General features: G+C 46.0%; 1 protein-coding gene across 1 annotated transcript; it reads right to left on the minus strand.

Annotated features, from left to right (window-relative positions):
- Window positions 1-2,033: 2,033 nt before the first annotated feature.
- KIF19 (kinesin family member 19) lies at window positions 2,034-15,452 on the minus strand (the record flags this gene model as incomplete). Its single annotated transcript, XM_009700038.1, is given in 17 exon segments — window positions 2,034-2,176; window positions 3,030-3,067; window positions 4,015-4,090; window positions 4,092-4,280; window positions 4,869-5,058; window positions 6,080-6,175; window positions 7,206-7,287; window positions 7,290-7,359; window positions 8,054-8,176; window positions 9,085-9,237; window positions 10,023-10,217; window positions 10,839-10,964; window positions 11,128-11,264; window positions 11,858-11,945; window positions 12,866-12,976; window positions 15,280-15,359; window positions 15,416-15,452. Coding segments are annotated over 17 exon segments (1,934 nt in total), but the record flags the coding sequence as incomplete, so codon positions are not given.
- Between the last annotated feature and the right edge of the window lie 1,156 nt (window positions 15,453-16,608).

The raw sequence follows: 16,608 nt of genomic DNA on the forward strand, positions 1-16,608 counted from the left end.
GGGAAACTATTTCTCAGGCATTTGCATTTGGTTTTAATAGTCAGGGAGCGTTTTGGATGCATGGGTGGCATCCACACTTTCGCCCCAGGAAAAAGAGGCAGCTTGGGCTCCATGCTGACATCTTCTGGGAGGCAAACACTGCTGGGAAAATGAGGCTTTTCTCTTCTCTTGGACTCTGTTAACATCCCACTTGTCTTAAACTGAAGTTAGCAGCTAGGGCATACAGTATAGAGGAAAGACTTGCAGCAGGGTTACGGAAGAAGTAATATGCAACATATAAGGTGCCTCTCCTCCCTGCTAGTCTTCCCTCTGCTTTTCAGCATCACAACACAGAAGCTAAAATATACGTTTTAAGGCACGTTTCCCCTGCGTCGGCTTCCCCGACTTCCAGCAGTCTTGAAATTGCAGTCCCTTAGGGCCCCAGAGAGTTCTGCTCCCCCAGCGAGTTGTATTTAGTCTTTGACTGGTTCCCCAAGCGGGCAACCGACTGCTGCTTTTGCCGACTGCTGGCACCATCAGCAGGCCCTGCAAGTGAGGGAAGATGAAGTACTTGCTCAAGTTTCTCACACTTGGACTTGAGTCTCATTGCCAGTCAGAATGGGGAAAAGAGAGATTGGCACGGGCTGTGGAGGGGCGAGTTTGGCAAAGGCACTAGGGTCTGCACATCGTTGCCTGAAGAAAATCCCAAGGTGACACTTTCAGTGGAAGCAGTGTGTTGTCACATAGCTAACTCAGATTAAACTTTGTACTTCATATATGGATTAGACTAGGATTATGAACACTTCTGAAAAATGTTATTTTCTCTTCCTAAGAGGTTATTTTTGGCTAAGAGGGAGATGGAATGTAACTCATTCTGGAACATTGCCCATATCATCTATTTTAAAAAAAAAAGCTTAAAACTTGGCTGTAAAACTCATACCCACGTGACTGCTTTCCCAACTGGACGGTTTATGTTGCATTTACAGCTCTTTAGGTTCAGATTGCAACAGAGCAAGTGCTGAAGAATATAGTAGTGCCTCCTGAGCCAGCCAGCCTGGTATTTCATGTAGTCACCCTTGACTTGCTTCTGTAGGACCCGTCCTTTGACACGATCAGCGTTGCTTTGCTAGATGGTGCTTGCAGGAGCGTTGTGTTTTGGCAGCACCTCTAGTGGAGTCCCCTCTGTCAATGGCAGGGAGAGCTTCATTATAAACAGTGGGAGCGGACCACAGTTTAAAAACATTTGCAGTGCATGAGTCACTAATAGCTAGCCAAAATAAGTTACAGCATTGTAAATCAAAAGTTAACTATATTTGAGGGGAAAAAAAAAACCAAACCAAAACTAATTAGCATAAGTAAGCACCCCTTGTCAGAATGGGGAAGGATTCTGGCTACATTTCAATAGGATTTGGGTATCCAGTTCCCCTAAACTCATCCTGGCCTTGTGTGTCTGCACAAAGCAAAGCAACTGAAGCTGACAGATGGTCGGTGCAGCCTGTCATCTCTTGGTCTCCTTGCTGAGGCTTGGTTTGGATATGAAAGTGTCTGAATGAATAGACTGAGATAAGCAACTTGCTGCATGCGAACCCAACTGAACAGTAGTTCTTCCCCCTAGGTTAGAGAGGCATAGTTGAGGCAGTTGTCTACAAAGGGTGGTCTACAAGGAGAGATGAAACTTGTCTAGATGAGAGCTCTCAAGCTGTGGGGAAAGCCAGGAGCCTGGTAAACATGGTAAGAAAGAACACAGCAAGGAAGGACTTCAGGATTCATGAAGGAGAGAGATTTTGTCCCCTGATCATCACTTTATTTGGTTTAAATGCTTGCCAGTCAACAGAAGCAAATCCAAGCATTTCCCATAGCCCTCTCTGCAGAGGAAGTTCCTGCTAAAACACAGAGCTACTTTGCAAAAGCAGTATACCAGGAACCTCTTTTCTAACAGATTCCAGTTTCTAGAGGTTCTTCCAGTTTGGTATCTCCCAGCTTTGGGGACTTAGCTGGGAGCTGCCTGGTCCACATGCCCTAGAGAGTCTAATAATGAGAAAGAGTCACGTTACCTGTCTGACTCAAGGGTGATGGAGGGAATGTCAAACTTCATTCCCCAGAGAATATCCTTCATGTTCCCAGGTAGACCCTTTCTGACCTCATCTTTATTAGGATCGAGATGCTGACTTACGTCCAGAGAAGGGCTGTTGCGGGGCTGCAAGAAGAGTGAAGAACGATAGAATGGTTTAGGCTGGAAAAGACCTTTAAGGTCATCGAGTCCAACCATAAACTTTGCATTGTCAAGACCACCACTACACCATGTCCTTAAGCACCACATCTACATGTCTTTTAAATACCTCCAGGGATGGGGACTCCACCACTTCCCTGGGCAGCCTCTTCCAGTGCTTGACAACCCTTTTGGGGAAGAAATTCTTCCTCATATCCAATCTAAACCTCCTCTGGCACAACTTGAGGCCATTTCTACTTGTCCTATCGCTCGTTATTTGGGAGCAGAGACTGACCCCCACCTCCCTACACCCTCCTTTCAGGTCATTGTACAGAATGATCAGGTCTCCCCTCAGCCTCCTTTTCCCCAGGCTAAACACTCCCAGCTCCCTCAGCCACTCCCCATCAGACTCGTGCTCCAGACCCTTCACCACCTTCGTTGCCCTTCTCTGGACTCACTCCAGCCCCTCAAGGTCTTTCTTGTAGTGAGGGGCCCAAAGCTGAACACAGGATTTGAGGTGCGGCCTCACCAGTGCCAAGTACAGGGGGGCGGTTGCTGCCCTAGTCCTGCTGGCCGCACTATTTCTGATAGAAGCCAGGATGCTGTTGGCCTTCTTGGCCACCTGGGCACACTGCTGGCTCATATTGAGCTGACTGTCGACCAAAACCCAGGTCCTTTTCTGCTGGGTAGCTTTTCAGCCACTCATCCCCAAGCCTGTAGTGTTGCATGGGGTTGTTGTGACCCAAAGAGATCCTCAGCAGATTTTTCTCACTGTAAAGCCCCTCCTCTAGCCCAGGCTCTCAGCCTGCGCTCACAAAGACACTGTTGATACCTCACGTACTTTTCCATAGTTCCAGCCACCTGCTATTTGCTCCGCTCCTGTGGAAGGGCACCCGAAGTAGTTTAATCTCTCGTATAACAACATGACTAGCATTAAGTTTATTATTCAAGGTGAAACCCAACTCCTTGTCCTGTTCATTCTAGGCAATCATAATAAACAGGAGATGCTGCTGCTTGGACTCCCTGCTGAAGAGCAGCAACTTCCTGGCAGCCCCTTACTGTTTCAAAACACAGACAAGTTTTCTGAAAACAAAGGAGCCAGCAACATCTTTCCTTTCTTGCAGGAAAGACCTGAGGATGTCAATAACAACTGTGCCACGAGCGAGCAGAGGCTTCCAGATCAGAGAGTCACCGTCAGCAGTCACTTGGTGAGTTGCATGTTTGGCCATCTAACTATTGCTTTTCTGTTTGCCACCAGGCCAGTTTTCTCTCTCAAATCTGACACAGCAGCAGCTGGGAGGATGAACATGCTGGCTCATGCACAGCACTGCCTGGGTCCTTTTCTGTCGCTAAAAGCCTTATTAATTCTCTGAGTCAAAGGGAAGGAGAGCGAAGCTCCGGAGACAACATGTTCATAAAACAAAGCTCTGTACAGCTCCTGACTGGCACCAGGACCCAGCCAGGCTTTGGGGTGGGGGTGAGTCTATGGCCGTGACACCAGACCATGGGACAGCGTGGATTCTCCAGCACAAAGGTCTGCTCTGCCTTACCCTGAGCATGCTGGGCATCACTGTATGTAGCAGAAGCAGGTGGTTCGGTGTTCCCTCCTCCAGCTCAGAGAGGTGCAGGTGGTGTAACCTCGCCAGTGCTCTGGGACAGAGCAGAGATGGGGAGGAAGAGTTAAAGATCATTCCTAGAGAAACAGCTGAGAACTGTGGACTCATGACACCCAAGACAAGGTTTTGTGGGTGGATTGTTCTCCAGTTTGCCACCAGAAGACAAAACTTGAAGATAATAACAGAGCAGAAGCAAAGGTGCTGCTTTACCTTTTAGCAGTATCTGCTGCCACTGAATAGTTTCTTCGCAGAGTAGCACGTGCTGCTGCAGTTGCTGGATAATAAAAATCCTTCTGGCACAATAGATTCTCCTCATTCGGTGTATTTGCCTGCAGTTCTGTGTTGCCAAGCTCAAGCTCATGGGCTCTGCAGAGAAGCCTTAGCACCTCCTACTGATCCTGACTGGTGATTTGTTTGGGGAAAAACTCCTCCATCTGGGAAGCTTTTTCCTTGGCATTAGCTAAGTGCTGCTCCAGCTGTCTGAAAAAGAGAGATAGATAGGGGTTTGTCAAGGCAGCTCAGCTTCTTGGGATGACAAAGGCATCTGAGCAATTCTCTGCTGTGTCCTTCATGCTGAGGTTAACATCTACAAAAAGTATTTTGCTTATTTGACTAGCAGCCACCATGTTTCAGCCATGGCAGATATATCGATGCACAGTCCTTGCCTAGAGGAACTCACAAATGTTAATGTTAGCTACCATAAAAATAATCATCTAAAGTGATTCCCAAAACACTGAACAACCAGTGAGTGACAAACCTTCAAAATGTCCCTGAAAGGGGAAATGGGAAGAATTAGCTCACTTAGGGGTGCACAAGCTCAGTGGGTGCTTTTCCCTCGTCCTAAAAAACACAGGGATAGAGGCAGGACGCAAACATCAGTGATCCCATGCTGCTTCCTTCAGCAGCCCAAGGTATTTAGGAGTCCAGCTGCAATACAGGTGCTACACTGCGTTTCACCCAAAAGCAGAAGAACCCCTCTGAGTTCGGCTGCTGCCATCCTGCCCTCAGGCACCCACTGGGCAGAGGTCAGACCTGCAACCATAAGGGCACCTTCACCTCCTCACCTTCAGGGCCACGGTCTTGTCCGGTTCTGCCAGCAGCAGGTTGATCTCGTCTCTTGCTGCTGTAACTTCATGAGGTTCAGGTGAATTTATGATATCCACTTCCCTATCTTCCTCCTCTGTGTTTTCATCTTTCTCCTTCTTCGCTGGCTTGTCATACTTGCATTCACCCTGAGCCTTCTCTCGTTCCCACCTGCCAGCAAAAAAAGAAAGGAACTTGTGGGACATGGTGACATAACTCTAATGATGCATGCATAGCCATTCATTGTATCTGTCCAACTTCTTGCATGACAGCAACAGAACTAATTAGTCCAGGCTGCTCTGGAGCTGGACGAACCATGCAAAGAGCACAATTAGCTTCCTCCCGTTTGGAAGTCTGTAAGACAGGCCTCCTATGTGATCTCTCCATGGCAAGGAGAGCAGTGCTTTTCCCCACTTCATCACAAATTGTTGCCTATTCACAGGTACATGTTGAATATCTTTAATGTCCTGAAGACTGCTGTAACTACAAATGACCCAAATCCTAAGGGACTATAAAATTTACAGAGGCATTAGGTGGGTGACTAGCAACAAAGAGAGGGAACTGATACCTACTTATAGTGTATCCAGAAGAAACGGTTGATGCTGCGTTCTCTGACATGAAATCGTGCCCAGATGCAGTGCATCTGGATGGAAACCATGTCACAAACACAGAGTGACTGGACCATGGAAGGACCAACAATCCCAGTCTGCGTTGCCATCCATTTTTTTCCATTAAAACAGAAGCCCAGAATAAGGTCCAAATAGAGGTGAGGTATTTACCATCTATGCTTTTAGTCTTGAGCTTAAACTTGATGCTAGAGGTAGCTGGTTGCCTTACGGAGCTACATCAGGCAATTGCACTGCAGTGCAGCACCATGTGCAGGCTGCAGTCTCCTTACAAGCACCGAGAGGGATTAGGGATGTGTTTCTCAATAGCAGAAATCACCCGTTGCAAATATAGCACCTTAATCTAAGGCTCAGAGTCACATGGACTTAATCTACCTTAAATCCCTGGGTACCTTTTGAAGACCACCACCTTCCCAAGTTTTTCCTCGTCACATAGGTAAATCTCAAACCTACACTTGATCTCATCCTTTTGTCATTTTTGTTGGGGGACCACGGGATATTAGCATTTCACAGGTGAGTTTAGAGGTCCACGTATAAATTGTGCTCAAAGCCAAGAAGCTTCTCACTTCGTGATTGTTAGGAGGTGCCTGCAGGTATCAATGTGCAGCTCAGTGTTGTTTTCCAGCTCCATCAGGCTGCGACACATCTCCATTTGCTCCCTGAAAGCCCCCCATCAGCTGCACCCACAAGGTGATCGTTACTTGGCCACTGTGTGCCTTAGAGCCTTGGTGCCTCTCTGCTGCAGGAGAAGACATCTCTGACCTGACATTAGGCCAGGTAAACTTCTGCCAAGCCCCCGCAAAACTACTCTGAGACCAAGCCACTCAGTCCACATGTTTCAAGGCATTCATTTATAGGACTCTGCTTCATTCTGCAGTCTCTTGAAGTTAATCATGTGCTTAAGAAATCTGATATAACTTTATGATTGTATTATTAGCAATAAATAGGTCTGAATACTCACAAAAGCAGTAGCAATAAAAGGATACTGCATTGCAGGGTCATCTTTTCCACTTTCCACCTGCCAAGAAAGTATTGGTTTTCTGTGCTTGTTACCTAGAAATGACCTTGAGTATTGGTAGAAGAGACCTATTATACCTCCTGTCTTGTCAGTCAGAGAACTTAACTATTTTTATTTTGTTCTTTGCCAGATTCACTGGCAAAAGGAACAATCCCCAGGGCAGAACAATCAATGTTTTAAAAGCTTCACCCTGCCCTCCTCCCTATTTTTTTTTTTTTAATTAAGTGCAACGATCCATACAACAGAGCTCCATGTCCTGACACAGCCTCAGAGCCCACGATGACGCAGGCTACAAACTCGGTCACCTCTCTGTAAGAGTCAGGACTTCCCACAGCAAATATCACCACTTGATGTCAAAGCTCTTTTCATGGGCAAGTTTGTGAAATTTAACACATTTTAACGCTGGGGAAGATGCTGAGAAGGTTGAACGTGTTATCTGGAGTCACGCAGTAGAGCAGAGACAGGCTCACACAGAAAAACAGCTCCCCTGCCTGCCTCCCCTGCCTGTCAGACTGTGTTCTCTGCTCTGCTTCTCTGCAAGCATTGCTGAACCAGGTTCCCCCAGCCACGTCTGCATGGAGCCCACCAAGCGCTACCACAACGTGTCCACACAGCCCCTCTCCCCGCTCTCTTCCATCCAGATGCCCCAGAACAGTTCTTGCTCCTGGCTCTACCTTGCAGATCCCTGAGGTCGGAGCTGACTGCACTTGTTTTTCTTCTCTTGGTTTTCAACCCTTGCTTTCAGACACTCAATCTCCCTGCGAGGTCTGTGATGATGCTGGTGTATTGGTCGATGCTGTTGGAGACATTCTGCAGGTTACATTTTACCTAGTGAGCCAGAATATGTGAGCATTTGTCCTACGGTCTGTTAGTGGTACAATGGCTACAAAAAAAGCTATGTTTTCAGTTAGAGGGGCAATGCATCCTGTGACGCCCCTGTGACGGGGAAGAATTTTCCCTCATGAGTGAGGAAACTGTAAATTTTTTTCCTAATTCTCAGGAAAAAACCTAAAAGGCAACAGAGAAAAGCCAGGGACCTTGTGTCCACAGGAAAAACACAGAGATCAACAAAAAGTGAAAACCCTGTTGTAAATCATTGTTCATCTTCCTTCACCCCACAAGCCTCTCCATTTTATTCCTCCTTTCTGCAGCCCCTCAGTTCCTTTTCCAGTCCCAGCATCCCCACTGGTCCCTACACATTGTCCTCCCAACAGTCATCTTTGGACCATCATTCCTTACGTTCTGCACCCAGGTCCATACCAGCCACATCGTGTTCTGCCTTTCCATTATTCTGCTCCTTTGTTTTGACCCTCATATTCCTTTTCTCATCCACAACCCATACAATTTGCTTTCTGCTGTTCCCTTCACCTGCTTTTCTTCCATCACTCACCCTGAGCCTCTACACCATCCTGCACTGCCCCCTCCTGAAGTTTGTTCTCCCTTCATCCACTACATCTTCTATTTCCACTTCGCAAGTTTTAATCTCGACACCCCCCTCCTTGTGAGTTGTTTGCTCATTTACCTGTGTCGTGATGTTTTTTGCTCGATAGGCATAGATCAAGGTCATTTGAGATTCTTCAAAGGAGGTACTGGCTGGGCTGATATGTGCAATCATAACAGTCCTGCTGTTGCTCCCTAACGAGTCCTAGAGGGATGCAACGTTGATGTGGTTAGGATGGACACAACAGGGGCTTGGTGCTCAGTGGTGACCCTTGTGGCTGGGTACCCCTGCGGTTCATTGAGATTCTAGTGGAGAATCCCAATTAGGAGTGAAGGAAGTGCTGGTAAAAGACCATTCATTAGGCCCTCTTCTCCATCAACAGCAAAATCAATAAGTAATTAACTTTCTACAAAAGAAGAATTTTTGCGAGAAAATTGCAATTTCCACAAATATGCTGGCAGCTTCTCAATGCTGCTCACAACAGAAGCCTGCCTTTTTCTCCATCCCTTCTCCTCCCCAGCATCCTCTAGAAAACACATCTGTCAGGCAGCGACAGTGGTAGCTCAGCACCAAAGCTTGAGGTGAGGTTCATAAATGAAATTGTAAAGGATCCATAAAATAACCAGTGTAGCAAAGATCCTGTCTGCAGGACCTTTCTGATTTCCTAAGGAGGAGATGACTTATGACAGCACATAGCCTCTCTTCCTCCTGCCCCAACAGCATCCAAATTTATTGGCCAATTTCAGCCAAATCTTGTAGAAGGGATGAAACATTCAAAGGCAGTAAGTTCATTAAAAAAGAAATAAAATCACTTATCACCTGTGAGCTTAGAGACATATGACCCAAATCTGTAGGACTTCCTTAATGCTGTAGGAGGTCCTTCCTTAACAGCGCAGATGGCAAGACAACACATTTATTATAGAGACAGCACTGTCTGAGCCAAGCCCCAATCGCATTGCGAAGCTCATGCAAGATCCTGGAGGAACATTCCAAGCTGGATAAAGACAATGCACAGAGATATTCAAGGATCAGCTCTCAAGCCCTGTCTGATTTGAGCGGTGATACCAGGAACAGACCGGCCAAACTCCTTGCTGACCTGCAGCGTACAGTACCTTCAGCAGGTGCGCGAGTTTGCCACCTCAAAAATTGACAAACTGGGCCCGGTTCCCCCTGTTCTCACTGAAAGCATTGATGCAGTTACCCAAAGCCAGCAGCAAGAGGTTGACGTGGGCTCCTTCCTTCATCCTCTTGCTCTGGTTTTGAGTCTGTTGGAAGGGTAGGGAGGGAAAGGGGACAGACAAAGTACGTGCTTCAGAACAGTGAGTCTGCACCTGGGGAAGATGTGCAGCATCACCAGAGTCAAGGTTTGGATGTCAAAGCAATGCCTCCTGCAAAATCAACCTGAAAGTGCAGGGTTAAACCCCACTCTAGGCACAGAGATGCTGGCAGGAGTACATTTCTTGGAAAAGATGACCCAGCTCTGATCTCTTGGTTCTTAAAAGATAGCTATTAATTATCTTCGAAAGATTACTTCAGAAATTAAGATGCATAACTACATCACTCCAGAAATTCCTGGTCTCATAGAAATACAAGGTATGTAAATTTTCTCTCCCTCAAATCACCTCCCTGAGTTCTTGCATTTCCTCCTTCCCATAGGAGCCAGCTGCCTTATTTTCCACCCACCAGCATCCCTCTATTAAACTGGTACCAGCTTTCTCTCTGACAGCCCAGCTGATCCCTGCCTAACAGACCTCAGCTTCTCTTTAGATGTGAAATTCGCTGCTGCTTTTTCAGACCCGAGAAAAAGCTGCACCCAAAAGCTGGTTTACATTTTTCCAATTATACTAGTTGATCTAGTAAAAGATCTTACCAATATCATCAAACTTTGTCTTTATTTTCAGGCTGTCTCAGGTGCAAACTACTGCTCTAAAGCAACAGAGAAACACACGGTGCTGGTTTCCCCAGGGATGAGGACAGGCGTGTAGACCCCGTATGGCCGGCCAGGGAATCTAGCCCAGTCTCACCAAAAGCTGCCAAGCTCCAGCCGTACCTGAGCTGCTCTCTCCGACCCTGCCAAGTTGACCATGAAAAGCTTTCCAATTCGCACTTCCTTGTCGATTGCCTTCCTTCGGCTTTTCTGCGTCACCGTCACCCGTGGCACTGCACGCGAGTGGGAGGACGTCTTGTTGGCAGCAGGGGGTTCCTAGGTGCGTTGCTTGTTTCCTTTCATTAACAGCTGCATGATCTAAATGACGCAGAAAAGCACACAGAGATGTACAGCTCTGCCTGAGCCACAGCATAGTGTTCCCACAGACTGAACCCCTCACCCAGGGCACAGGCAAACTCTGGTCTCACTCATGCTAGCAGGGGTTTTGCTTTTTTTTTTCCCCCAGATCTCTCTCTTCGGCTTGTGACTTTGGAAGTGTAGGTTTGCTGGGTTTGGGGCTGTTTTCCTGGGAGACCTGTTTATCTCATGTCCAAGGCACATGTAGAGGTGCACATCAGTGTAGCTCAGGGGGGTTTTGTTATTTCTTCTCCCTCTCCAAATGGTTTGTTGATGCATGAGTATGCAAATCAAAGAGCTCTTGTCCTCCCAGGAAAGCAGCATGCACCCTGGGGAAGCAGAGCTAGCAGGAGGTTAGCTGGGGATTTTCACCTGGTTTCTATCACTCGCGTGGCTCCATGATCAGCCCTTTCCATACAATTCATCACAATAACCCAGTTCCACCAAGGTCCTGCTGCAAAAGGTCCTTGTTATGAAGTAAAGCGCAGACAATAAGAAAGTGTCAAGAAATTTTAAAGCACTGATGCATGAAAGCACAAATGCCCTCCCTTTCCCCTCATCGTGGGTCATAGCCCAAGGTACCTCCCAAGCATTTGTAGTGGAGACTTCTTTGATTCCTGCTATCTGGATGCTGCGTCTGGGGTCCTCTCTCAGGTCTAAGAACCCCAAGGATGGGTCCAGGAGGTCTTGGATCACTTTGTTATAGATCTGAGGGTAAGAAACAACGGGTTAGTGTGAGACTAACATTGGGTCCTTAGATCTGCAAAGAAGTTGGTGTTGATCCTGCATTTCAATGGACAGACTCGGACTCCCCACATCCCATCGCGCCTGCTCCACAGAGACTGGATCCAAGGCAACACAGACACTTCACCTCCAGGTAGGACATGGAGACCTTGTAATCCATCTCCTTGGTAGTAGCTTTGAGGGCCTTGAAAAGATCATCAAGAGTGCGGATGTAAATCCCTGGTTCACAGTCCATCCTTAGCATCATAGAGGTTTTTCCAGCTCATGTTAAAGATACAAAGAAGAGCAGCAAAGCCTAACTTCCACGTGAGCAAGTTTCCACAACAAATAAAGCCTGGTTTCCTACCAGTTTCTATCCTTTGTCCCCTAACTTCCTCCAGTTACTCACCCCACGACGACACTGTTTCAGGAAAGACATGGCACGTGCCATCCAAAAAGGGTAGGAAGAGGACTTGCAGATGGGCAGATACATAGGTTAACTGCTCACTCAGATGTTCAGAGCTAGAGTAGAAATACATTTTCATATAGTCTGTAGTCTATAAGTGCTTTCTACAGCTACATCCGTTCTTCTGAGATCAGTCTCCAGTGTTGCACAGATGCCCTCATCTCCTCCTCCTTTTTAAAGGGAAGATCTGTCTCCACTGAATTCCACCTCAATTAAGTGACTTTGCAAAGAGGGCAGCTTCGCTGTTACTTTAGCATTTAAGGGAGATCCACACTTCCCAGTGAGAATGGTATTTTTTAATGCCTCAGTCTTGTCCTCACAGTAAGCAGTTAATTGGCATTATAGTTAATTTCTCGTTTGTACAGCTATATTTTATGCATCTGGAGTTGTACAGCTACAGGGACTACTTCATCTGTTGGACCATATGCGAAAATGGTTGCACTGTAGCCAGAAATGACTCCTTCTATCAGGCTTTTGGTCATGGACACATATACTTCCTCCTAATTCAGTCAAAAAAGCAGAAGTTTTTGGTGAGGCACAACAGCTGTCCAAATAATCTATACCTAATTGCATTCCCCATGATTTTCTCACTCTGTTTTACAAATTTCCTGGGCTTTGGAATGATTTGTGAGCCATTTGAGTTTTGACACATCATCAAAATGAGCAGAAAAGCACAGAGGCTTATTGAACTTTCTAAAGGCAGGCAAGACACAGGAGCTTACTAAAATAAATATCCTTAAACATGATTATTTTCTTGGACTCTGAACATGGAAAGCTTTGTTTTTAATTTGTGTCTGCTGAAGAAGGAAGTAAATTCTCTCCCCAACCTTATCCTTTATTGAGAAGTGCCACTGGGCCTCCAAAAATGTCTTAGGTAGCACACGAGGGTGCTACGCTGAAGTCTCATGTGAAAGAGAACACAGATAAAACTGAATTGCCTGTGAGAAGCAAGACTGCAGTCACACGGTGATCACAAAATGCAGGTGCTGATGAAATCCTCATACTGCGCCTTACACCTGTCTGCACAACACAGCTCGGTAAGGGCACTTCATGAGCCTGTAAAACAAAAGAGGCACAGGGAAGAAGTGTGTGAGCAATAGAGCCAAGCAATGTGACAACGATCTCATTCACCAGAGACCCTGGGAGAAAAAGCTGTCCATCTCTTCTGCTCAGGTGTGTTGCATCTGGCGAGTCCCGATGCGGGAGGGAGAGGGAGACTGAAGACTGCACGTGTCTCCCCGCTTCGCTGACAAAAGGAAAACCCTCACAGTCCTGTCACCGTCAGCACCATCGCCTTTTATCTGGGTGACATATGGCCTCTGGGATGTGCAGTTCTACTCACCTGCCAAAAACATTCATCTAAGCAGGGAAAACAATTCTAATCTTAAGCCTTTTGGTTAAAAAAAGGGAAGGATGTTACCCGGGTTGCTCTGTGATCAAAACCCATGTCAAATATAAATGTTTTTTCTCAGGATCTGTTAGTTCGCAAGACGTCATCTGGATCTTTGCTTGGATCCATCAAGACCACCCTCTGTTAGAAGATAAAGTCAGAAGAACCACCGTTATGTCTGGGTTTGGTTAACAGCCTGTTGGGATTTCTCACAGCACTGTCACCATCGCACGTCTTGGCCAGAGGAATGTTGCACTACAGCTTTGCATAGAAAACACACTTATATGCACAATGCTGAGGCCGACAAGCTTTGTTTTGCAACCAATGTCACAACTTCTGTAATTTGGAGAACGGGTAGCTGCTGCAAAATGCTTTGAAGGTCCACTGTGCAATGAAATAGTTGCTGGCATTGGGTAACAGTGGTGGTTGCAGAGATGTGACACCCAACCAACGCCCATGCAAGCAGGAGTGGGACAGGACATCTTACCTCAATTTTCAGCCAAGATTCAGACAGAGTAGCTATGAAAGAAAATAGTTAAGTTCCTTGGATGCAGAAGTGCCCAAAGTCATCTTCCAAAGCCTTTCCTGCAGAAGGGCTGTAGAAATATCTGCATTGCTCAAGGACAAACTTCATTCCATTTCTGGCTTTTATTAAGAAAAACACAAAGGTGGGAGAGGAGTTGCAGCAGGTTACAGAACTGGTTCTGTTTCTTTTCAGTCCCTTAGGGTCTATTTTAGTACTTAATTATCACAGTATATAATTACTGTGGAGAATCATATTCTTTCTCCTCCACTAAAATGGCTCATAAGATGATGCTCGAGCCTCAAGGGAAGGGACAGAGAACCCTGTGCCTCCTACTCCAGAGCAGCTCTCACTCTCTCTCAGGTAAACAGATCATTAGATAAGCAATTAGAGCATAGATCAACCACCACTTGACCTACAGAATAACGGCATTAGTGTGCCAGGCATGGGAGAGAGACAAGTATCTAGGACAAGTGCCCATGAGCGTTCAGGAAATGGCAAGACTTTGTTTTGTTTTTTTTTTTTTTCTTTTGCATTTTCTGCTGAATTCCAAGTCTTTAATGAGTATCTCTAGTTTTGATCTGCAAATTTTCAATTACCGGAATGACTTTTTTTCTTTTTTTTTTTTGCTTTAGTTTTTGCTGGTCCAGCTCAGGCCTTAAAACCTGAAGCAGCACAAGAACAAACTCCGAAGGGAACTCCTGGTTTATCCTCGACAGTGCCATGTGCCTGCAAAAGATGGGCTGATGCCTAATCATGTGCACATGCAAGCGTGATGGCCAAGAGCAGAGCTTGGAGAATGAGGTCAGCAGGTTTCCTTTAGAAATTTGTGCTGTAACATTTTCAGGCCCCTTTTCCTGAGTCCTTATAACGTCCAAATTTTGGTCACAGCTTATCCACGCATCCAAAGGAGTCATCCTCTTCTGGTCTGGGGCTAACACCTTGCCTAACCAGCAATATTCTAAAAGCATCAATCTTCTGCTATTGCACAGAGGCATTAAAACACAACGAGACACTAACAGAGTCAATTTTGAGTTAAGATTAATAAGCACACAGAAGCAGTTCTAAACAAATTAGGCTGGGAGTAAAAATAGCAGGGAACATGAAGTAAATCAAAATATACCACAAAATCTAAGTACTTCAACTGCCCAGTCAGTTAATTTGCTTCCATAGTTACAGTTATTTGCATTATTAAGAGAAACTCTTCTCATAGATAGAACTTACTCAGACTAATGTAATGCACATTTCCTTCCCAGATTTCCATTAGAGAAAATAGATCTCAGGGCAGATGATGCAAGTCTGAATAAGCTGTATGAAAATAAAGCTGATATCCTTGTGAGGTTGAAAAAAGAAAAAAAAAAAGAGTAGGATGTTTCACCAGTAAGGTGCTAAACAAAGTTGCATTTGTAAGATAATCCATAAAGAAGAAAGAGCGATTCATGCTCTCTTTGCTTCTAGGGCTGCTATCATTTGACTATTGCATGGAGACAAGAGATAAGATGTATTACAGAATTAGCGTGCATTCAGAAAGGGTTCAGAGAAAGATCAGCTGAAGCATGATACAAAATAATGGGATTTACATTGGAAAAGATGATGAATAACAAGGGCATAATAAAAATACATAAATAGATGTAGCTATGCAGAAAAGGTAAGTGAAGACCTCCTGCAATCCCTGCCTCTTAAAAAGACGAGCAAGAGGTGAAAGATGCAGAACTGGAGAAAAGAAGTGCCATTTGCATGGGAAGTTGCATCCCTGCTGTGTCACAGCCAGGCCAAGAGTTTTGCAGGATTTGAAAGCAAGTGTTTGCATGTGAACCAGAAGAGCCAGAGCCTCGAGGTGGTCCACACGGTACCCGGCAGACCCCCTGGTCCCCATCACAGACCAGGTACAATTCTGCCCGTGCTCCCCCCCCCAGCTCACCTGCTCGCCCACGCTGCGGGCAACCAGGGCAGCTCCATCCTCTACTTCTGCCTCGTTGAGGGGATCGATGCGAAGGGCCACTTGCACACACAGCACACACACACGGCTTACGTGTGCTGCGGCCACCCAGACTTACCTGCAACAGGGCTCAGCTCTGTGCAAGCACCAGTCATATCTACAGCTTCTCACTGCATCTCTTCCACTGATCAATCTAAAAACCTTAAGCTTAGGGCCTAGAGAGTTTAAGGAAGTTTACACAGTTTAAACCAGTTAATTGTCCCGTGATTTGCACTTTTATCTTGACAAATTCTCCCTCCCTCTTCCCCCATTTCTGTCTCTAACGCAGCAAGACTCCAAGTGAGTGACAGAGAAGGTGGCAGAATGAACTCAGCCTTGTCATGCTGCTGCCAGCGGAAACCTTCAGAGGTCTGGGACCGTGGTATCAACAGCCTGAGCATGCTTACAGATTTCCCCTGGTGTTCCCAAAACACTGATTAAAAGTTATCCGTGACAAAGAAAGGGAATTGCATTTCACTAAGTACCCATTTCATTTAATCCCAGGTAGCAATCATTATGAGCCTGTTCAACCAGATCAGAGCAAGTTGGCCCTGATCTGTGCAGGTCCTGCAGGGTTCCTGGAAGCTGGAATTCATCACAGGACTGGAGCATTTATAAAGTAGCAATTAACTGCCAGTGCCTTGTGCCACAGCTCAATCAGTCAGAAACACATCACGCCTTTTTGAAACATCAATGATAATTTGACTCAAAACATTTAAAACACACCGGCTGTATTTGCCAGTATTAATAATATACAAGAGCACATATATTTCAGCCTGTTTAACATATAGGTGTGTGGTGTCATGGATCAGCGGTGGGGTTAATTGGCCCCCTGAAGCTGGGGTCCTGCTCTGACCCTGCCTCTTTGCAGCTGTGGGCGAGTTGCACAATCCCAAACCTGTGTGCCTGGTGGAGGGTCTATTTGAAAACCCACCTAAAAGCTGTCCTTGGGGGTCTCAGCTACTAACAGAGATTTGCAAAGTTCTGTTTTCAGCTTTCCATGGCTGTTTTCCCCTTCGTAAAATACAGCAGCATCCCCTTAGCAGCTCCTGACAGGAGAGCTGATGCTGATAAAACACTGTGTAATGCACAGAAGCGATGCCTCGTCAGGAGAGTGTGCGATTATTGAAACAGACCTCTTCTACAGCCCCACCAGTCACAAGCAGCTGCTTTCTATAGGAACCAGATTTATTTTCACAATAACAAGCTACATGTCATTTAATGAGGGTTTCACAAACAGCTCCCAGTCTCAAGCACTGTAGTAGATATTTT

The sequence above is a fragment of the Cariama cristata genome, unplaced genomic scaffold (genome assembly GCF_000690535.1).
Source record: "Cariama cristata isolate BGI_N322 unplaced genomic scaffold, ASM69053v1 scaffold20195, whole genome shotgun sequence".
In the NCBI taxonomy this organism is placed as follows: Eukaryota; Metazoa; Chordata; class Aves; order Cariamiformes; family Cariamidae; genus Cariama; species Cariama cristata.